This window comes from Bacillus rossius, chromosome 1, assembly GCF_032445375.1.
Source record: "Bacillus rossius redtenbacheri isolate Brsri chromosome 1, Brsri_v3, whole genome shotgun sequence".
Taxonomy (NCBI): Eukaryota; Metazoa; Arthropoda; class Insecta; order Phasmatodea; family Bacillidae; genus Bacillus; species Bacillus rossius.
Window position 1 is genome coordinate 2,888,540 of NC_086330.1, and position 22,813 is coordinate 2,911,352.

The window sequence follows — 22,813 nt, forward strand, 5'->3', positions numbered from 1 at the left end:
ATTTTTGACTAAACAAACCATTGCTGCAAGGGGTTGAAAAAATAGTAGGATTAAAAAAAATGCATAACTCCTTTAGTAGGTATTCTAGCAAATCCGTTCAAATTGTTTGTAAATCTTATAATTTTTTAGCTAACACTTTTGCCTGAAACAAATTTTGATAAGACGAACTATTGTTGCCAGGGGTTGAAAAATAAAGGGTTCGAATTTAAAAAAATAACAATTTACGTACAATGAACACCGTTAGATCCGTTCTGTTTGATTGTAAACCCTTAAATTGTTATTTGCAACTGTCGTCTATAATATTTTTTTAAATGTCCAGCCATTACTCCAAGGGGTAGAATAAATAAGGGTCAAAGGACAAAAAAAAATCGCAACTCCCATCGTAGGTACAACATCAAATTCTTTCGGATATTTTGTAAATCTTATAACTTTTGTCTAAAAATTTTGTCTGAAAATATTTTTGATTAGTCGAACAATTGCTGAAAGGGGTTGAAAAATAAGGGGTAGAATTTAAAAGATTCATAACTCCCTTAGTGGGTACACTATCAAATACGTTCAAAATGTTTGTAAATCTTATAATTTTTATCTAAAACTTATGTCTAAAACAATTTTTTTATAATACAAACCATTAATGCAGGAGGTTGAAAAAACCTGGGGTTGGAATGAGAAAATAAATAAAACTTATGTACCTAGTGGTAAACTATCGAAGCCATTCTTATTTTTGTTAAACTATCTAAATATTGACTAAAACTATTGTTAAAAAATGTATGTAATATATGTGTGTAGTAAATTATGAATAGCTGTATAGTTTTACCTAACCCTGTAGCACGATTTGGTTTTCTAGAAACATTTGTGTATAATTACATAAACTTTACTAGGTTTTCAAAATAACATGACAAAATGTAACATTAACAAACCTCTGTATATGTAATATTACGAATTTTTTGACAGTGTAGGTGAGGCTTTGCCTCTTGCCTCTTAGCTTCAAGGAAGTCATCTGTGTTAGTGTAGGGAGATGTCTTGCGAGGAACGCCAGCAAGCATATAAACTAATAGCCTTGTAACTTACCTTTACTACATTTTATTTGACAAATTTGCCAGTTGAAGAATATATTTAGACCATACACGGAGCATACATAAATCTTCCCATTGGTGCATAAAATATAAAATAAAGTACAGGTACGCAGTTCAGAAATAGTACTAATTTATTTAGTCGCGGGGTACAATTTTGACAACACTATATATGTATTTATGTCTGGACCACAGTTTTTGGTACTTTCCTAGACTCCTTATTATCGATCACCAGTTATCACTATAGTGACTGGTTCATAAACAGTGCACTCGATATATCGGAATACAGTCTTCTTACAAATACAATAAAGTATCTGGAGTATATATGTAAGTTTACTACCAGATCACATCGAAACTTAAAATAAATAACAATGTATTTTACTAATCTTCATATTTTATAGTCACTCTTGGGTGTTTCTTGAGTCATCCTTAGTCATGCCATTCCTCTGTGTGACGTCAGGAAGAGTAATCCAAGGGTATGTCTAAAAACCGAGGTTCAAGCATTCAAGTGAAAAGGAAGCTTACGTTTTTTTTAAAAAAATCCACAACTGTCTCCGAATGGAATCGCCAAATTCGCAGACCTGTTTTGAAATCATAAAACTGGTACAAGTAGTAAACAAAAGTTAGGCGAAAGTTTATTTAGTACATACAAGGCATACATGTTTCAGCTGGTTGGTATTCAGATCAGCATTAGACTGAGGATCCACTCCGGAGCTCAGCTCTCAGTACGGGTGGTGGTGGTGGGGTGGACCTGTAAGAGAGACAAGCGAGCATCACCATCGAGTCAACAAGGCATCGTTTCTTAGAATGATACTTGGATTTGGGAAGATGATGAAACGAAAACTTGTAGACATTTGCCATTGCAGGGCATCGTTTCATGGTGCACGACACAAGGTCAGTCACTGTCAAACCACTCTATGACGACCACAAAGAGAGTTCTGCAGAGGGAACTTCGTCAGTAAGCATAAATAAACGAGACAGAAATAACAGGACGTATAAACGCACTCTTGCAATCACTCACGTTTTCAAGGCAAAGTTGTAACTATTACCTCTCTTATCCCACTCTCAACCCCATTATTACAGCTGCCAAGACGTCTGATCGATAACAGTGTAGTTCATGTTGTAAATTATCTTCCAGAGCACCACACTCACAATCTTACAATTTAGGCACAGACAGCGATATCATGAACATTATAAATAAATATTTGCATTTTTGTATTGGATTGAGAGAGTGGAGTGGTTGTGTGTTAGTTAAAAGTTCCTTTCAAAATTGTTGCCCTAACATCAATTTGCAAACCACTTCTACACATTGTGAGCAACCCGTAGCTTATAAATCAGCAAATAGCCAGTTACATTCATTGTGATTGCTTGAATCACGGGTAGAGGGGGTATGATACCACATGGTATTTTGGTACCTGGTTGTAATAAAATTTGTACATACAGGTACTTCACTAGTGTGATTGACTTGTGATTTGTTCCAGATGCTCAGAGTGTTCTAAGCCAGTAGAAAATACTTAATACTTGTGACAGAAATATTCAGTGGCAATTCTAAAAGAAAAATATATTTTAATGGAAGGCACAGCCTACTAAATCGTTATCATTCGCATTCTATTAAGGAATCACGAAGTCTAACCTGCTAGTAAAACACTGTGCAGTCTCTTTATTTGAAATCTGACATAATTCCTAGCTCTGTGACAATGTGCAATTTTCTGATGTAAGAAACTAAACAAGTGTCCTGCCATGGAATAAGCTTATAAGTTCCACACAATGGCTTAGCCCCAGCAAAGACGTGAAGAAATTTGAAGGAAGGTTGTGATGCAATCTCCTGCTTAAGTCTTATTTATTGCCTGCATTCGGTAAAAACAGCTAGCTGCTGATAAGGTGTTATCAGCTGTGACTATGAGATAACTGATGTTTGTCATGTGCTGTTTTCTGTAGGATGGTTGATGGATCAATCAAGATATTTGTTAGGATCTCCAGGCTCTGTCAAGGAGAGACGACTGTTGCATGACCAGAACTGGTGTGACAGGATGATACTAGGAAGATGAGCCATTTATAACCGCTTGAACTGAGACTCGAACCAGGAACCTTCTAATCACTTGTCAGGGATCTCGGCCACAAAACCAAGCTGTCACACGTCCTTCAGATACAAGCGTAAAGAAAAGGCAAATCAGTGGATGGATGTGTTGAGAGAACTCATATTGAGCTATTTCAAAGAGACGTTAACATTAGTTTCTTTTTTTTGTTCAGTCTTTGATTATTTTGCATTCACTTAGCATTCTCGAATGGACTAATAATATGTGAGAAGTTTTGGGAGGCTCTTAACCGATAACAACTCAACAATGAAGGAAATTCCAACTGTGCAGCCCAGCCATGAGTGAAACTGGCTTCCCGACAAGGCACCGTCAGAGTGTGCAGGATAACCTCCGTGCAAATGAAACCACAGGTTTGTCTTTCCTGCTCATTTTCATTATGCTGTGATCAGAAACATGAGTTTTCATGCTCCCATGTCGTGGCATTCAGTGCTGTACACTGGAGTTACAGTTTTAAACGGAAAAGAGTTTGACGCTCAGACTTTGCGTTAGTAAATATTGGACTGCAATAACCATCATGCTCCACTCTGCGCATACCAGGGCAACATAAAACTTTGCTTTAAACTTAATTTAACATCATTCATTTGGAAATTTTTTTAATGAAAGTGTTTACACAGGATAGTTAATCATGCTGTACAAATCATAATTATCAAGAAGTTGGGCTCATCTTTGGTAGCGTTACCTGGGGGCGGCCCGTGGTGGTGTGGTGGAGGCGGTGGGCCGTGGTGGTGCGGTGGAGGCGGCTCATGGTGGTGTGGTGGAGGCGGCTCATGGTGGTGCGGTGGAGGCGGCTCATGGTGGTGTGGTGGAGGCCCATGGTGCGGTGGAGGCGGCTCATGGTGGTGTGGTGGAGGCGGCTCATGGTGGTGCGGAGGCGGTGGGCCGTGGTGGTGCGGCGGTCCAGGCATTTATATTCACTCAACTGAAACAATCACACCTTCACTTCAGCTGATTTTCGCAAACAAACAAAACATGAGCGGTATGAATTACGTAGTGGAGTTGATTGCAGTGTCGTATCCACACGGAAAGGGACCCAGATCACATACGTAGTTAAGTATTTAATTTGGCCGTACGACTTGTATGGAGGCAATTAGAGGCGGATACACGCAGGACAACACAGAAGTAATTGCCAATGGTCCATCCCGGCATTGATGCCAACCTTGGAAAACATAACCGAGACCTGACCCCGAGTTCTCCTGCAAACTGAGTTTAATGTTTTGCACTTGCGCCAACTCAGGTGCACATAGAACAGAAGCGAGTGTTATGACCTCGATGCTATAGTTTCCTCTGGTATCTTCGGGGCCAAAAAAAAACTTGCCAGTAGTCTCCAAATATGTATGGTTCGGAAAAATAAATTCAGGCCATTTATTTAGTTTCTGCATGGACCAGGAAGGAGCCAGATTTTTTTTTACCTATAACAATTAAAATGTAATTGAAATTACTTATTTATTAATATCACCATCATAACTTAAAAATATTTAAAACATATTCACCAGAAAATGAAACGAACCATTCTCGTTGACAATAAAATTAGTATATTCTAGGGAGTAAGTAGTTTTAGATATGGGAGTAGGTAGGTCTACGTGAGCAATGAAGGTAGATAAGTAGGTGATCAACCAAATGGCTGTGTGGGTTGTAGTGTGGTTCGCGGTTAATATCTCTTGAAAGGAGCAAATATGAAGCAAATAAGGAGAACAAAATCGAATAGCAAAGGCAGTCATATCCGATTTGAATGACTTGCAATCCTACTTATATTCAAAAAAAATTTTTATCCGAGTGGCCTTCAATTTAAAGCCCACCGATGTTGTCCAAAGAGAGTAGAGGAGTTCAACTGGCCACAGAGTTTCATTCTGACAATAGTAAAGTTAGTGCTCTGTTTTATAACCTTTATTTGAGATGATCTTTGAAAGATATGTGCAATGGGAGTGCATGACTTGATTTAAGCTTTTGGACATACGCCATTGCTAAAGCACATGTATGTCTGTAGAAGAAAACTACGAAAAACACAAAAGACAAAATTACAAATTAAGCAAAAAATTGCTGTTGTCAACAGGATATAAACACCACATAATATTCCATGGTGTTTATATCCTGTTGATAACAGCAATTTTTTTCTTAATTTGTGATTTTGTCTTTTGTGTTTTTCGTAGTTTTCGTCTACAGACATACATGTGCTTTAGCAATGGCGTATGTCCAAAAGCGTACATCAAGTCAACCTTTGTTTCGGATGGCCATGCGCCGATGTAACGACACAGATACCTACAGGGAGCTGGATTCTGGATAGTAAACAGACTTTTTTCCAAAGCTGATAAGGGTCCAAACAGAATGTTGGGGGCGATGACCAGATCTGGGGACGACGCGACATGGCTGGCCGCCCTGAGACGAGGAGTGCTGCTGTTGGTACTCACCAGACCTCGGAGTGGACGGCAGACTCGGCTGCAGGAGTGACACCCCACGGAGGGCGAGGCTCTATAAGAGCTGGAGCCTGCTATCTCCTCCGGCAGATAAGGGGCACAACACTCACCTCGAGAGATAAGCCTCGTGGTCATCACGTTGGCTCCCCTGAGTGCTTGTTCGCGGTACACACGCCTGACTCACGCCTGTCTCAGAACACACGCCCCAGGCGGAGTCCCGGGACGGGCGGGTGACGAAGTGGTCAGGGTGTCCACAAGGAAAACATATTTCGTACCAACTTAGGCGAGAAAAAACTACTAGATTTGAAAAAAAAAGTACTAAATTATAATTTGTCATGGTTTTAACAATTTAGGAAGTTATTATTAAATTGCAATGCTCTAACTTAAATATCACACCACACACACATACATTACATAGTTTTTAAAAATAATTATGCTTAATAATAAAACATATTGGAGTTACTGTAATATTATTATATTAAAGAAAAAAAAGTACTAGATCTGAGCGTAGATGCACTAGACCACCAAAAATCTTATAAAAGTACTAGATCTAGTAGGAAAGTACTAACTGTGGACACCCTGGGAGTGGTTCAGCCCCCTTCCCTCTTGGCTGCTGGTTCGGTTCCCAGCTGTCAGCGCGGGGAAGAGCCGCGGAGGGGATGCCGCGTGGGTTCCCCCTGCCCTCTGCAACACCAGGACTCTCAGTCCGGGAGCCTAACATCCAGACAAGAGCCACGAGTCCTCTGGCAAGCTCGTCCTTCATCATTCTCCACCTGGGTTCAGCCTGATCCTTTCTAACACGTCATTCTCCACCTAGGTTGAGTCTGATCCTTTTTAACACGTCATTCTTCACCTAGGTTGAGCCTGATCCTTTTTAACACGTCATTCTCCACCTAGGTTCAGCCTGATCCTTTTTAACACGTCATTCTGCACCTAGGTTCAGCCTGATCCTTTTTAACACGTCATTCTGCACCTAGGTTCAGTCTGATCCTTTTTAACACGTCATTCTCCACCTAGGTTCAGCCTGATCCTTTTTAACACGTCATTCTGCACCTAGGTTCAGCCTGATCCTTTTTAACACGTAATTCTTCACCTAGGTTGAGCCTGATCCTTTCTAACACGTCATTCTTCACCTAGGTTCAGCCTGATCCTTTTTAACATGTCATTCTCCACCTAGGTTCAGCCTGATCCTTTTTAACACGCTTATATTAGCTTCATACGTATGTATGTTAGTATGTAATGGAAACTTTGAACGTGATTTTGACCCCCTTCAAAACGTCGTATTAACTCGAAATTTGGCATACTTATCAAGGACCGATGACAATTCAATATTTTAAACAGTTAGATCTTTATCCTTACTAGGGTAATCAGGATTAGCAATTTTTTGTGTTCCTAAAACTGGTACCTACCTAGTGTCTTTGCGTCAAGACCAAGAAGGGAAACCACCAGGCGCGCCATTCACCTATTTCTCGGATAAGTTACCAACTTTGAATAAGATGAAATTTTCGGAGAGGGAACCTGAGAACCAGCTATCTCATCCAAGGGAGGCAGCAGGCGCCCAAATTGCTCATTTCTCGGATAAGTTACTGACTTAGAATAAACATCAATGACTTACCAATTTTATTGAAAATCATTGATTTTCATAGTAGGATATTGAAAATATTGTGTAGGTACTATAGTTCTTCAACACGCTATATAGAATATATATTTTAAAAGCAGCCAATATCTACTCAGACTTACTTTAATAGTAAATTGATGTAATAAAGAAAACCCAACTAGAAAATGAAAAATAAATAATAGCTTAAAAAACAAAAAAAAAACACGCTTTTATAGAAAATCCGACAAAAAATGAAAAATAAATAATAGTTTAAAAAAACTAAAAAAACACGCTTTTATAGAAAATCCAACTAAAAAAATAGAAAATAAATTTTAATAAATTTGAATCAAGAATAGTGTAAATAAGAAAAAATGTATTTTATTGTGAAAAAAAAAGCGTGGGGTGCATGGTGTCAATAGTTATAAATATTTTATTGACATATATGAGTAGAAGGATTATCATTTTGATAATATCTTAAAAAGCACGCCACGCTTAATTTACAATAAAATATTTTTTTTTCTTATTTACACTATTCTCGATTCAAATTTATAAAAATTAATATTCTATCTTTAATTGGATTTTATATAAAAGCCTGTTTTTTTGGTTTTTTAAAACTTTTTTTTTAAATTGCGTGTATAGCATCTCTACAATTATTATTAGGCCTATTATATTAACAAAAAATAATTGTGAGAAGTCATATATGTTTAAACGTTTTGACGAATTTTGTAATAGTTCTGACTTTTAATGGCAATAGTTGTTCATCTGAAATGTGTGTACATCGTAAGTTGAGAGGTGTGCCATCTTGGATTCCGCCAACTTGTCCGCTTAACCTTTGACCCCCAAACTGATATCCTGGGTCCCCGCGTATTAGATTTCGTCATCTTCATTGAACTTACATTGACCATTCAACTGTCTTGGATGATTTGAATCCACCGTCATCTAGATCCAGCATCTTGGATTTAAATTTTTCCCTGCTCCCTGCTCTATTATTACACTTGAACTATCTCAGTCCTCTTGAACTATGCTCAGTTTTTAAACAGCAATCAAATTTAGGTAGCCATCTTGGAATGTCGTCTGCAAAGTGGTAGCCAAGTGTTTCTCACATCACCTACTAAAGTGTGCTAGTGTCGCTGGTCGCCATTATGGATTATTTCCTGCTATGACCACCATCTTAGTTCTCATGTTTCCAGTAGTTCTCTAGAGTCACTGGTCATCACATTGTATTGTCGTCTGCTGGTGGTAGTCATCTTGGTTCTCACATCACAAAACTAGAGTGCAGTAGTTGTTTTTTTTCTGTTGCGTTTAAGGTCGATGTTCCATATGAAGTACACATTTTTTATAACAAAGTAAGTTAAAGTATTTCCAATAGGGTGGCTTCAAATCACTAGACCCTGTACATCAGAAAATATCGAACAAAAAGGCAATGTATTTAACTACTCGGCCATTTTTACATAACCAATGTATGGTTCTAATAGAGGTATAAGTATAACAAGATTTGTTCTGCATTTATAAAAAAATTTCAAGTAGTTTTATTTATTTCTTAATGTATATAATAAAATTACATTTCATTGAAAAAAATAGACGTATCTGTAACCTTATGACATATGTACATCTTTATCCTTAGTCCCTTTATTTTGATACAGTTGACTACTGAAAACTTTAACCATATCAAATTCAATTTCTTTATTTTCAAGTAACTAAAGTCGTACATCATGAAATATTTGATTTATTTTAATAATCAATACATATATTTAAGATTAAAATTATCATATATATAGTTACACTCATCACTCACCTGCTGTCGCCTGGGGTCTCGTGTTCGAGACCGGGCGTGTGTCCTAGCAGATATGTGGCTGTTAGGTGTTTCTCCGGGTGGGCGCCAGGCTAGCTGCTCCAACCATGATGTGGGTGTGGGTGTTTCGCTCCTTGCATGGTCTACTAGGATCGTGGGCGGTACTTACTACAAATAATGTACACGGGTTTTCTGAGACGTCTTTCAATTGCGCAGCGCGCACTGATTGGGCATAGCCTGCACTATACGTATGTTTGCAATTACATACGGAGTGACACGACGCGTTACAAAGGGAGTTACACGACACATTACACTGTAAAATTACGTAGGTTGAAAGGCACTGCTTCCTACGTGATACCCTAACGCCAGTGGCGATTGTAGGCGGCCAATCCCGTAAATTACAAGCTGAGTGGAGGCCGGGCTCACCTGTGTGAGCCGCGGTCCGAATCGAATCTAGCGAACAAGTCTGTTACACGGTTGATATCGGCACTCGTGTACCTGACACATTAAATAAAGTTCTGAGTCCTCGGGAGTCGGCCCGTGCCGTGAAGTGACTACACTGCGGGTCTAAGTCACACGCGAGCGAGGCGTTAAGCGGCCGGGCTAAGCCCTGCACCGTAAAAGGACGCGGGGGGTAGTTAAGAAAAAGGGTTAGGACGATGAGTTAATAGTTACCAGAATGAACAGTTCAGCGAAGACACTATGTCCGCCCCGGTTCGCGAGTCGCGCGGTACTGGCGTCTGGCCCTGGCGCGAGGGAGGGGGTGAGCACTCTCTCGCGCCAAGGTTCCTAAAGTGCCGTTATTCGAAAAATATGAAACATGAGTAAGTTATGGTTGTACACAAATTCTATTAATAATTAGTTATAGGCAAATTAGGCGACAGAAGGCCTACCTATAATAATTATGCTAATGAAATTTACGTAAAATTATGTTTGAAAATCCAAAGTCACGCTAGAGACTGTTCGTCGCTTGTTGACTACTCTAGTGATTGCTTATGCGTAAAAACGCGGAGGCCTAATTTGGTAGACATAACACTACACTTGATTAAGCGGAAGGTCGCAAGGGGGACACTCACGCTCATAGGTTAACACGTTCCTGCGGGAGTGACCCGGGCACTCCTGCATCGCACTTTCCCCAGAGGGGGTTGGGAAACTGGTGAGTGGCGTCTAATAATTAGGTGTGCGGGTCAAGCAGTATGGTGGTTAAGTGCTGTGGCAACAGTTTCACCTTAGAGTTGGGAGGCTTGCCTGACTCGGGTTGGTTTAGCTAGGGGTGTGTTCCGTCAGCGGGGTCAGATGCTGGCGGTTGCAGGTCGGGCTTAAGGCAGCCTTAGGCCGGACGACGCCACACTGATTCATTAATGCCAAAGATATATGTATACCTTAGACAATCTTATCAGGAAGCATAGATATTAGCCAACTCCATAGATATGTGTTTAAAATAGAAAATGGAAGTGTAACAATAGAGGAACATTTAAAATAAATCTACATAAGTAGAACACGCCTTAAATATTAAATTTAAGTGTTTATATTTATCATTTTTCAGTAGGCGCCTTATGAAAAGGTATGCTCATAATTACTAAAAAGGTTTATATCTCAGAAAGTTTAGTTCTAAACGAAAATCTGTGAAAATGTTTTCCTATTTGGAAATGTAAGTGCACATCATTGGGAATCTCGATGATATTTTAAATTTTGTACTTATGTCCTTTCGACAATCTTTGTTTTTTATTATTAAATATGCTTATATCTTTGAGGTTACAATTTTATCAAAAAAACCGTTGGTATGTTTGTTTTTTATGTATATAATATATGCTCGTACGCCCAAAAGTTTGTTTTGCCAAATTTTCTTTTTTGTAGTTATGTCAGTTTTAATTTTTATATTATATACTCTTCTTATGTGGTCACTTCATTTCTCGCTGCTAAAATTATCGGTACATAGATTACGGATTTTTTTTGGTACTAAAAATTTATAATTATATTTATATTTTTTGAAATAATTTTATACATCTGAATTCATTTTCATGTGCACAATATTACAATAAATTAATTTTTTTAATAAAAATGTTGCATCTATTAAATTGTATTGTTTGTTATATTCACAATTTTTCAATGGGCGCCTACTAACTAGTAGATAATAGTCATATCGAGTCCATTGTAACCATATTATTTTTTACTTATCCTAGGTCATACGCCCCATACATTCAGACACATACATGTCCTACCTATTAAACCAGTTTTTTTTCTCAGACTCCTTCCAGCATATACTCGAACACTACATGTTAATATGTTCAATTCTTAAGAATCCTATCAATATTACCCAAAATGGTGGCCAGTTAAACTACCACACTCTATTTTGATGTGAGAACTAATATGGTAGTAACTGGCAGATGAAAATCCCATATGGTGACCTAAATTTGACTGCTGTTTAAACATACCTATGATTCTGGCATAAGAGAATTAAACAGCAGGAGGATTAGGGATAGTCAAGGGGAATATTATAGGCCGAAAAAATTGTAATCCAAGATGGCACTGGGTGTTAAAGGTCAAGTTGTTCAAAGATGGCGGAATCTAAGATGGTGGAATCCCAGTTATCTAATACAAGATGGTGATCAGCACCATCTCCTGTCGTGTAACAGTGGACAAGGACATATTCTAAAATTGGCTACTAAAATATACTAAGAATCCTTCAGTCTGAAAATATTTCAAGATAACAGCAAACATTTCTGAATGATAGTCTCCTGAACTTGCCCTTGCTTGCTTAGTTTACGGTTATTTTATTTATAACTTAAGGCTGTGAATTATACTCATACGTCCACCACATAAAATAGCTCAAAATTTTCTTTAGAGTAAATGTATGATGTATGTATTATTTGAAAGTTGGATAAATACAACTTCACTTTTTGATGTCACGTGTTTTTACTGCTCGGGCACGTTGAATCAGTGTTCTCGCTGGTAGATACCAAAGTGCAACTTGATGAATACGCAGGTGTCACCCTTATCGTCACTTGGGTTGGAGCATGACAATGTTTCTTCGTGACCCGCGGACTCGATCATGTTGCCTTGAAGACTTTCCACGGTGCTCTACAGTGGGAGTATCTCACCTGAAGGTTGGAGTGATGAGTTCTGCTCCGGTCAGCTGATAGGCGCTATGTCTTGTCCTCACGGCGTGATAACAGCTTGGAATAAAAGCTCACACTCTGACTGAGCCGACTGCAGTTCAGAACACACAGGTGAGTAGCGGCCTTAACTACTTCTGCGTTATGTTTCTGAAACCTAAGCTCTAAAACAGCTGAGATCTTCGTAGATGCTTGCATCAGGAGTCGGAACCATCACAAGGTGAAAGTACCGGGATTTGCGGACTAATTCTATTACAGGATAGACTTCAAGCACGTATGACGTGGTTCTGTTCATCGTTGTGAATGCCTGAACATCAGCTCCGTGAACAGGGCTCCACCACGTGGCGGAGTGAGCGGCATCCAGTCAGCTACGAGAATAGCGAACACATGCGTGTAGAGAGTATGCCTACAGCCAAATAAAACAGAGTAACGTAACATTGCTCGCGGATGTATCATGAAGCTATGCCTAGACTTCAATGGGCTATGAGTACATCGCGAGTCACAAGTCCATATTCTGATGTTTGTTGTCATTAGCGTTTGGAACATGGCCACCGACTTAAGGCTCTTGCTTACACACCATGTTTGTCGTTTCTTTTAAATTCATGACTACAACTTTATGGAAATAAGATATGTCTCAAATTTTCTCAGCACATATTTACTTAATATTATCTCATAAAGATAAAGCACTTTTCACTGCTTGTAGTTAAGGTTCAATAAATACTATATCTGGTGAGAAAATTTTTAACTCAGCAGCAAACATACATGAACAGGAAAAATCCATTAACTAACGGTAACAATCTAATGAAGTGCAGTTACAAGACGCGTGAGAACGAGCCTCAATGGTATCAAATGGCCCGAATCACAGAACATAACATTCCAAATTTAATAGGCTTATTATCTACAATGTCCGTTCCTAGATAAAACCCCCAATAAGGCTATTCTATGAGATAATAGACACTAATATATATTAATTACAATTTTTAAATATTCTATCGTTGCTTTATAAATAAGTATACTCGTCTTCCGGGGGCATTGCGAGGTTGTCAATGTTTATTCCGATCAATTGCCTCATTTACCGGCAGTCAAGCTCCATATCATTATTGTTCATTTAATATTTTTTATCGTAGCTTTTATAATATATTACTAGCATAGCTGCATAGATTGTGAGAAGTAATGCACCAGCTACTATCGGCCAAACAAACCAGTGAAAATTAATCAACTCTATTTTTGGTAGCTACATATTCTGTGGTGTGGCATACCAGAAATGCTGCATCTCATACTAATATATATAATTAAAAAAAAGTATCAATTTTTTTACACAGTTTAAAGCTCTTCTACTGAGCAATCAGTCATCAAATAGTTGTATTATAACTAAAGAGCTAACACTGGCGACCTGAGTCCCAGAACAGGCCAGTGTCTCGAGTGAACACGGGTGCTTGCTTGTTCGCAGCCGAGAACAGCAGACATGGAGCGCACTCTCCTGCTGGCGCTGTTCCTCTCAGCGGGGTCTCCCTACTTGGTGAGTCCTGCTCTCGTTGTCACGGGACCCCCAGCTGTCTACGGCGCCCTGACAAGGCCACTGACAAGTGTCACACAGAGAAACAGTGGTCAATTAACCGCGACGGTCGGGGCTGACCCTGCTGACACCGCGGCCCACCTGGACGAGCCAGGGCGAGGCTGCAGGTGGCCGAGTGTGACATGACGAGGTCACAATAATCACCTCTCGCTTCGAACCCGCCGCTTCGTGTGAATTACAAGCTGCCACACACGGAGTTCGTTCAATCTGGCCAATACTGTGAAGCAACTAAACGTTTTGTGTGACGACGATGGTACAGCTTTGACAGTAAAATAATACTTTTTTCTTGTGTACGACGCATTGTTAGTGGTGGGTACATACAACAACTCAGTCCACATAAATTCATGAAGTAAACGAAAATATCTAAGGATGAAAACATACGTGCGGACAACTCTGCCGCCAGTCAGTAGCGTAGCAAGCGGGTGACAGGGATGGCCCCCACCAGGAGGGGGGGGGGGGGGTTTGCTCCGCCACAACGGTTTGTGGTTACTGAACCCTCGCCCTCTCTTTCAATCCAAGAGGGGGCGCCATATTTAAGTCTGGCCAGGGGCGCCAGTCACTGCAGCTACGCCACTGCTGCCAGTGTCTCGCGCCGAGCAATGTCACTCTGCGACTCATAGTGTCACTTTCTGCCACGGCGTCACGCCGGCGCTGCTGCGGTCATTCGAGAAGGGCGCGTTCATAGAGAACTACTGTGTTGCGTGGTGCAACGAACATTGTTACTGGTTCACTTCATGCTGCGGCATAAGGTGTCGCCGTAGAATTAAAAAAAAAGAAAAAAAAGAAGCTTTTAACAGTTACACGCTAAAAAGTTAAAGAATTCCGCTATCCAACATCCTGACTCAACATCAGATGGTACCAAAAAAAAATTGTACTGCCATCCGGATTACATACACTTGCAAAGTATCAGAACGATAAAGACGATTAGAAGTAGGTTAGAATCGACCTCCAAGATTTGTTTACCTAGTTCGTTAGTTAGTTACAAGTGAAATTAATAAATATAAGCGTATTAATAAGTAAACCACGACGTGCTGTTTGCTGGTCGCTGCTCGCACCACCTGCGGGGTTGTGCCCTCTGGGCGTGGTCCGAGGCAAGGCCCGGGACTGCGGGGTGTTGCAGGTGGCCCAGGAGGTGGCCCAGGAGGTGTCCCAGGAGCCCCTCCACGCGGTGATCGCCCGCTGCGGCGCCGAGCACGAGGTGGACTCCGGTGAGTTCAGTCCCTTCTGCGCGCATCAGTACCTCTCCCCCTCATCAGTACCTCTCCCCCTCATCAGTACCTCTCCCCCTCATCAGTACCTCTCCCCCTCATCAGTACCTCTCCCCCTCATCAGTACCTCTCCCCCTCATCAGTACCTCTCCCCCTCATCAGTACCTCTCCCCCTCATCAGTACCTCTCCCCCTCATCAGTACCTCTCCCCCTCATCAGTACCTCTCCCCCTCATCAGTACCTCTCCCCCTCATCAGTACCTCTCCCCCTCATCAGTACCTCTCCCCCTCATCAGTACCTCTCCCCCTCATCAGTACCTCTCCCCCTCATCAGTACCTCTCCCCCTCATCAGTACCTCTCCCCCTCATCAGTACCTCTCCCCCTCATCAGTACCTCTCCCCCTCATCAGTACCTCTCCCCCTCATCAGTACCTCTCCCCCTCATCAGTACCTCTCCCCCTCAACTTACTTACTAGTACTCGCGTCCGTTTCAACACTTCTGTTTGTACGACCGCAAACCCAGCGATCAATTTAATATTAGAAACTTGCCCTGCATGTTTCTCGTAACGCATATGTTATGTCAAAAATATAAATGTATGACGTCAGATTTAGTTACCGGGCAGTTCGATATCCGTGCATTCCCTTGCGATAAAAACCATGGCCGTACCACAGTATCTCGTTAGACAAAGTGGCCTAGCTAAAACATGTTGTTGTGGAATTATCAAAACTCTTTAAAAAAAAAAAGGATTTTAGAACGAGTCAACAATGCCTTTATTATTCGTTCGTGTTTTACAAACAGTAGTGATAAGTTTATCGAAGGTACTCACAAATGATTTTAGGCAGCTGGAAACCTAAGTCATGGCGAAAAAGTGTCTATCAGGTTGTTTGTCAGCACTTAGCATGTAGGCTAAGCCTTAATAAGCTTGCTTGCGGTGTTGGAATTCAATGTTTAACGAAACTATAAAATAAAAAATACTGAACTAGAAGTTAATTGCAATATATTTTTTTTTCATAATCAAGGATACTGTCGATTTTTTCTTGTTTGGGAGCAGCATCCCCTTTTTTTTTACATCACGGTTATTTAATATTGTTATGTTTAATCACATGTATATGTTTATATATTTATACGTCTAAAAAATCAATGCCAAATAATTGTTTTTGAAAAAAATATATTTAGCAAGTAGTTTTGTCATAACAATAATCGGTTCAACATGACTTGGAAATACATGTAGGGAAATAATAAATAAATATATAATACATCGACTATATCCACATATTTTTACTGTGCATTGTTTTGTTTTACTTCCAGAGAATCCATTAGCAGTGAACTGGAACACGAGCCTGCCTAGCAACATCAGCCTCAACAATACCATCGTGAGTGCGGCTCTGGAATATGCTCTTACGGGCAGAACTGCAACCAATAGCAGCTCTGCTCATCGGCAGGGCGTGTTCACTACTGTAGCCGTCCACCTAGGGGCCATTCCTTGTGTGACCGCACCATGCTATCTGACATTACACGTTCCGTTTCGCATCCGGTAACAACTTAGCACCTTCGTGATATTAGTTTTCAACATTATGTACTTCGATTTTACATATGGGGAAACAATGCAAATAGAAAAAAAATTCTTTCAATTTCACATACTTTAGGCTACAACTCCCGAAATAAAATAAAATGCTAGCTAAATTCGTTACATACTTTAACCCGCACTTTTCTTAGGAATGTCAGCGGTTACGTCCTTTGATCTGTTTTACTTTATGCTCCGGCTAGGACAGGGTGAATTCATGACAGGTTGCGTAATCAGAAAAATGAAACAATATGATTCAAAATTGGCCGCTCATAAAATTCAGCTGCAAGGTTTAATTAATGTCCAATTGATGAAACACTTGTTACTACTTTTAACTATGAGAAATATAATTATTATCTAAATTTTATTGCATGTTGCACATGATGGATGTTAGCAACGAGAAGAAGACAGTGTGGCGTTGTGATCGTGACTTGCGATTAACTTGCCAAATCCCCAACGTGGTTTTAGCTCACTAAAATATTGTAAATCCCTTGCAATTAACTCAGGATAGCACCTCCTCCACATGCTAACGAAACGAATCTCCAGTTTTCTCACAAAGATTTGTTACACATTGTAAATGCTTATTGCTTACCTGCAATTAATTTTTAGAGTAAGAATTAAGCTACGGCTGAGCATTTTAATATCTCGACAAATTCTTGCCCCAATATGATTGATAAATATCATCAGCTCACGAGCCACGCCAAAATGTCTTCCTACTCTACTCTCCTCTCATTGGTTGTTGTGCCATGCGTCCGTAACAGAAATAAAATATATTCATTTACCTTCCATACACACATCTCTCCCGTGCACACGACCCTCCTATGCGCTATTGTGAATCAGTAGGTTCAAAAACATGGCGGTACAATCTTGTGCGCACGACCTACTGTTACTGTTATTTTTGAATTGTGCAACCAGCTTAATGCTTACATTAGTTGATTTTGACAGTTCTTTTGACAAGTAGCAATATTGACTTACGAATCGTTTGCCGCATTGTAAAAGCATGGTTGCCAAGTTTGCGATCCCGCAGAGCTGCTAGTGAACTGAGTTGTCATGTTGGCAGCGCTTCTTGGGCTGCTTGTACTCGGCGGCGGGGGTGAGCGCGGCGCGTCAGCTGTACCGCCGCGTGCTGCACGTCGTGCGAGACCATCTGCAGCTGCGAGGCTGCATCTCCGCACAGGACCTGCGCGGCTGCACGCAGCCAGGTCAGCGCTTGCGCCTGCTTCGCCGAGACTCTGGTAGCGGCGTCGCTTTCAAACTGAACTACCAATACCAGGAGAACAACATTGTTATACACAAAGATCACGAATAAGTAGAGACCTGCAAAATTCGCGGATTCATTCGGTGATAGGCTAGAATTCAAACACATATACCTCTTAGATAATTTTGCTATTGGCTTACTGTTCATCTGGACGAATCTCAACCAGGGGCGTATCCAGCGTTTTATGTCAGGGGGGCGAATGTAGGTTTCAAAAGTATTTAAAATGGGAGAGTCCGGGGGTCCACCCCACGGAAAAATTATATATTTTCGCATGCAAAATGGTGTTTTTTATAGCAATTTTGTGCTTAAAATGTCAAATACACTTTTGGTATAATCAGTAAAACTTTTCACAGAAAATTAGTTTTGGTAAATGATAAAGATATCAGAAAATAATAAATAAAATATAATAATTAAAGAATGGGCATAACATTTGTAGTAATAACTAAAATTAAAATGTCTTGTACATATAATCATTGTGAATAACTAGAAGTTGCAAAAAACCGGTTTTTCTCCATCATAAAATGAATTCCACCCTGTAGGTTCTCTTGCTTGCAAAGCGATCAATGACTTTTTCTTTATCAATCTCGCAGCCATTATGAATATGCAATAATGCAAGTCCGGTTAGTCTGTCTTCCTTTGTGGTAGATCTCAACCACGTCTTAAGTCTTCTTAATGTCGAAAATATTCTCTCTGCCGAAGCGACACTTACGGGTAAGGTGACTAAGATTTTCAGGAGAATGTAGATGCCTGGATACAGCTCCTCGTCACACGAAGCGAGAACATCGAGAGCTGTGGAGGGTATTGTATTGTTAATTTCTTTCTCACGGGTCCACTTCACCTCCCATGATCGAACCTCGGCATTAAGTTGTCTTTCCACATATTCCAGCCCATTCACTCCAATGAGAGAGCCATACTTTGTAGAAATGTTTTTGACATTTACTTGACTAGAAGAGGAAGTTGGTAACAAAGCTGACAGGCTGTGAAGCTGTTGCGTTTCTTCCGAAAACCGATGTTTTAAATCTTCGACAATGTCCTCCAGAATGGGAATGAATACAGCTCTTCGGAAATATTCAACAGGGTTCGTTGATGGGTAATTTTGTCTGTGTGTTTGCATTTTCACAAGTTAAATCTACACCAAGCTCCTGAGCAAAACCATCAGCTTCGTTCAAAAGTTGAGAAAATAGCTCTTCGCACTGTGTACGTTTTGTATTTAGAACAGAAAGAGTATCTGCCAGTATATCTTGGGCAACCTTAAGGTCTATGGAAGTCTTCTGATATAGTCTACTCAAAGGAAGAGTGTCTCCCAGCATATCAGATAAGCAGATGACTGTGACAATAAATTCACTTTCACAAAGTGCAGTCAAAAACGTATTTGCTTTTGCAGCACTTTCAGCATCTTTCCAAGATTCGGCACACTCTAAAGCCTGAGCTACTTTCAGAAAAGATGTTCGGAACTGCAAAACGCCATCGTGTCTTTCGATCCAACGAGTTTCACATAGTCCAGAGAGTTGGTGACATAAAACTTTCTTGAGTAAAGCTGAGCGTTTTGATGATGCAGTGAAGAACGAGATTATCGTTTTCATTGTTGCAATAGTATTTCGAACTGCTTGGACGCAGGAAGATTTTGATATCGCCAAATTAAGTGAATGGTTGTGACATGGACAGTGAACAGCATTCACAGCTTCACGTCTGACTTCAGCCACAGCACCACGAATTTCTGACACCATGACACTGCACCCGTCTGTGGATATGCCAACCAATGGCTTAGGTCAAGACAGTGATGCTTTAGAGCAGAAAGTACTACTTGCCCAATATCTTTGCCACTTACAGTTGGTTCATATAATTCATCTTGATCCTTGTCCTCACTGTTCACAAATTGTCGAACATTTAAAAATTGTAAAAAATCTTCGTGCACTGAATCTTTGTGTACATACCTCAAAACAAGTGTTAACTGGGACTCATGTGAAGCATCAGTAGTTTCGTCGAACATGATGCTATAAAATTTGGAATCCTGCACACGTTTGATAATTTGTGAAATAATCTCTTCCCCACAACTACCAATCAACTCATTCTGCGTGGTTTTGCTGATAAAAGTTGCTCTAGATGATGCTGTTTGTAGATGGTCTTTTAGTTCATTGTCACCACACTGGATACGGTATCGAAGAAGGGCGCGGAAGTTACCTTCATTTGCAGTAATACTCTCTGTTAGTAAACCGTCATCACGATGTCCTCTGAATGCAATATTTTGCCTTCCAAGAAAGATAATAGTGCCAATTATAGGTAATAATCTACAACAGTTTTCTTAAATTTTTTTCAGACGGTGACTGTTGATCTGATTTGCCACATTTTTTCAGGATTTTCCATACACTGGAGGAATTGCTTTCCAGACTCAACAGCCAAAATGTGGTATTCATTTCTTTTGTGGGACTCCAGAACACCATCCTTTCCTAAGATTTTGGCAAAGTTCTTGAGAGGCTGAGTCACCATGGTTTTTAGTTGAACAGTTTTGTCGAAGCCACCTATATTGTTCGTGATAAACAAAGGACAAAATTTGTAATAATAACCTTTTTGGACATCAGAAAATACAAGCCAGGGATTGTTGTCGAGGTTGGTCACACTGCAACTCTCCTCACTCCACCCTCCACTCCAGTAACGAGACAGCCCAGTTTGTCGCCCGCCACCCCCTTCCAACATTCCAAGCAACGCTTTTCCCTTGAGCTCAGGACAGCTGAAAAGTTGAAGGATGAAGGAAACATGCCCAGAGTGAAGTTATTCTGTGTCAATGTGGCACACATTCGGTTTCATGTAAGACTTTGCATGTGTCCTTATGTATTTGGCTACATCATCGATTTTTCTTCCCTGGGTGAAGGGGGGCGATCGCCCCTATCGCCCCCCCTTGGATCCGCGCCTGATCTCAACCAGTTATAAACCCTCAACCAAAGAAGGATCGAATCACAGACAAACCAGCTGAGACGACTTACAAGTCGGCAGCCAATGAGCTTGCGTTATTTGCCCGAGTGTACAGGGGTATGTGCAGTCTATCCTGAAGGCCATCGAAACTGCGAATTTTGCAGGTCTCTACGAATAAGTTATTTTTGAAGTGAAAACTTCTTTTGGCGCACCGCACACACATTTTTTTCGTAGGTAGTAAGTTAGTCTGATCCCTCACGCTCTGAGGGGAAAGGCTCGATCGGGTGAACTCGGGACCGCCGAGTGTACCCGAGCGAGAAAGATCAGTCAACTGCTCTTCGCTGTTGTGTCGCTGTGTTGAGTATTATCAATTAATACGTAATAATAATTGTCATCATTATTTTAAATCTTAAGTATGCGATTACTGTGCAGTAAAAAGTGACTATAAAATATATTAATATTCTCATATAGATATATAATTTGAATAACGAAAGAAAACGGAGTCTTTGTAGCAATATAACCTAAAAATTAAGATCATAATTTTTTTAATACCTACAATTACATACTTCCAATGCGTATTTTATAGTAATTTAGCAGTTATTTTACTAACATGATAAAACAAATTTGTTGTGGAAATTATATTATTTCGTAAAAATTGCGAAAAAATTTTCACTTCTGTCTGCAGTCCTCATGACTGCTTTGAAATTTTTTATTTTTTTTCATTGCATTCATTCCAGCTGTCCGTAGTTAAATGTCTGAAACGTAGAAATGCAAACCTACGATAGTTTGTACGGTCAGGGCGTAGGCAACAACAAAAGGAAATAATTTAGAAGCAAAAAGCGGGGAAATTGATTATTCCCCTTCCTTTTATTTATTTTTTTTTCATGAAAGAAAAACTGCTTAAGCTCCTGAGCACTGTTCTCCTCTTTACACTTCACCGTGTGATTCTTGTTTGGAAGCGATATCGTGCCAGCTGTCTCCAGTAGTGTGCGGAAATACTTGTGTGCTCTGTACTGACTCTGTGACGTCAGTTGAGCTCTCGCAAGACCACAAGGCAGCCGTGCGGGGCGTGTGTGTTGCAGCCAGCAACGGGACCAGGGCCGGCGAGGACTCGACGAGCAACGTGATCAGGACTCTGCTGCCTTGCGTCCGGTGAGTGGCACTTCCGGCGGCACTAGCGCTCCTGGTGGCGCCGGTGACACTAGCGACACTAGCGCGCCCGGCGACACTAGCGCGCCCGGCGACACTAGCGCGCCCAGCGACACTAGCTCACCCGACAACACTAGCGCACCCGGCGACACTAGCGCTCCTGGCGACACTAGCGCTCCTGGTGGCGCCAGCGACACTAGCGCACCCAGCGACACTAGCGCGCCTGGCGACACTAGCGCTCCTGGCGACACTAGCGCTCCTGGCGACACTAGCGCTCCTGGCGACACTAGCGCTCCTGGCGACACTAGCGCTCCTGGTGGCACCAGCGACACTAGCGCACCCAGCGACACTAGCGCTCCTGGCGACACTAGCGCTCCTGGTGGCGCCGGCGACACTAGCGCACCCGGCGACACTAGCGCTCCTGGCGACACTAGCGCTCCTGGCGACACTAGCGCTCCTGGTGACGCCGGCGACACTAGCGCTCCTGGCGGTGCTGGCGACACTAGCGCTCCTGGTGGCGCCGGCGACACTAGCGCACCCAGCGACACTAGCGCGCCTGGCGACACTAGCGCTCCTGGTGACGCCGGCAACACTAGCGCGCCTGGCGGCGCTGGCGACACTCAGCCAGGCACGCGAGCCCTGCTGCTGAGCTGTATTGCTGCGGTCATTTCAGATACATGCTGCTAAAAGACAAGTTATAATTTTTTTCTGTTTTCAGGGGCGTATTGTCGTGTCTGACTTGAAATTGTGCAGAGGAGAAGCAGAAGATGAAGAAGCCGGGAGCCATTACTAAAAAAAAATCAAAAATGTTACGTTTTTAATATATTTAGTAAAATATGCCAACATGTAATCAAGGAACATTAAAAAAAAACCTTAGTGTGTGAATATATTGTAATTATAATAATTATTTCATTAAAAACGACATAGGAATGTCGATGAATGTATAAATAAATCAATACATAAACATCTAAACATGCCTTCTAATGGGCAATCCCAGTTTGTTATTTTCATTCTCAACATTCCAACTTTTAACTGACAATTGCGGCAAAGTTACAAGTAATTGCTA

The 22,813-nt window shown here is 41.0% G+C and overlaps 1 protein-coding gene and 1 long non-coding RNA gene across 2 annotated transcripts; one reads left to right on the forward strand and one right to left on the reverse strand.

Moving 5' to 3' along the window:
* Nucleotides 1-1,683: 1,683 nt before the first annotated feature.
* LOC134531201 (uncharacterized) lies at nt 1,684-5,661 on the reverse strand. The gene is made up of 3 exons (XR_010074967.1): nt 5,572-5,661; nt 3,846-4,085; nt 1,684-1,821 (listed from the first exon to the last, which is right to left on the reverse strand). It is a non-coding gene; the product is annotated as an uncharacterized LOC134531201 (long non-coding RNA).
* A 6,320-nt stretch (nt 5,662-11,981) lies between these two features.
* LOC134531205 (uncharacterized) lies at nt 11,982-22,714 on the forward strand. The gene is made up of 7 exons (XM_063366864.1): nt 11,982-12,196; nt 13,533-13,601; nt 14,779-14,866; nt 16,175-16,239; nt 17,491-17,632; nt 21,681-21,750; nt 22,466-22,714. The coding sequence occupies exons 2-7, from the start codon at nt 13,548-13,550 to the stop codon at nt 22,488-22,490; spliced, it is 444 nt and encodes a 147-aa protein (XP_063222934.1). The 5' UTR covers nt 11,982-12,196; nt 13,533-13,547; the 3' UTR covers nt 22,491-22,714.
* The last annotated feature ends 99 nt before the right edge of the window (nt 22,715-22,813 follow it).

Excerpts from the sequence above, each read along its gene's own strand:
- LOC134531205 (XM_063366864.1), top strand. The coding sequence starts at position 13,548 with ATGGAGCGCACTCTCCTGCTGGCGCTGTTCCTCTCAGCGGGGTCTCCC. Across the intron at positions 13,602-14,778 it reads CAGCGGGGTCTCCCTACTTG|GTGGCCCAGGAGGTGGCCCA; the intron begins GTGAGTCCTGCT and ends GGGGTGTTGCAG. Across the intron at positions 21,751-22,465 it reads ACTCTGCTGCCTTGCGTCCG|GGGCGTATTGTCGTGTCTGA; the intron begins GTGAGTGGCACT and ends TTCTGTTTTCAG.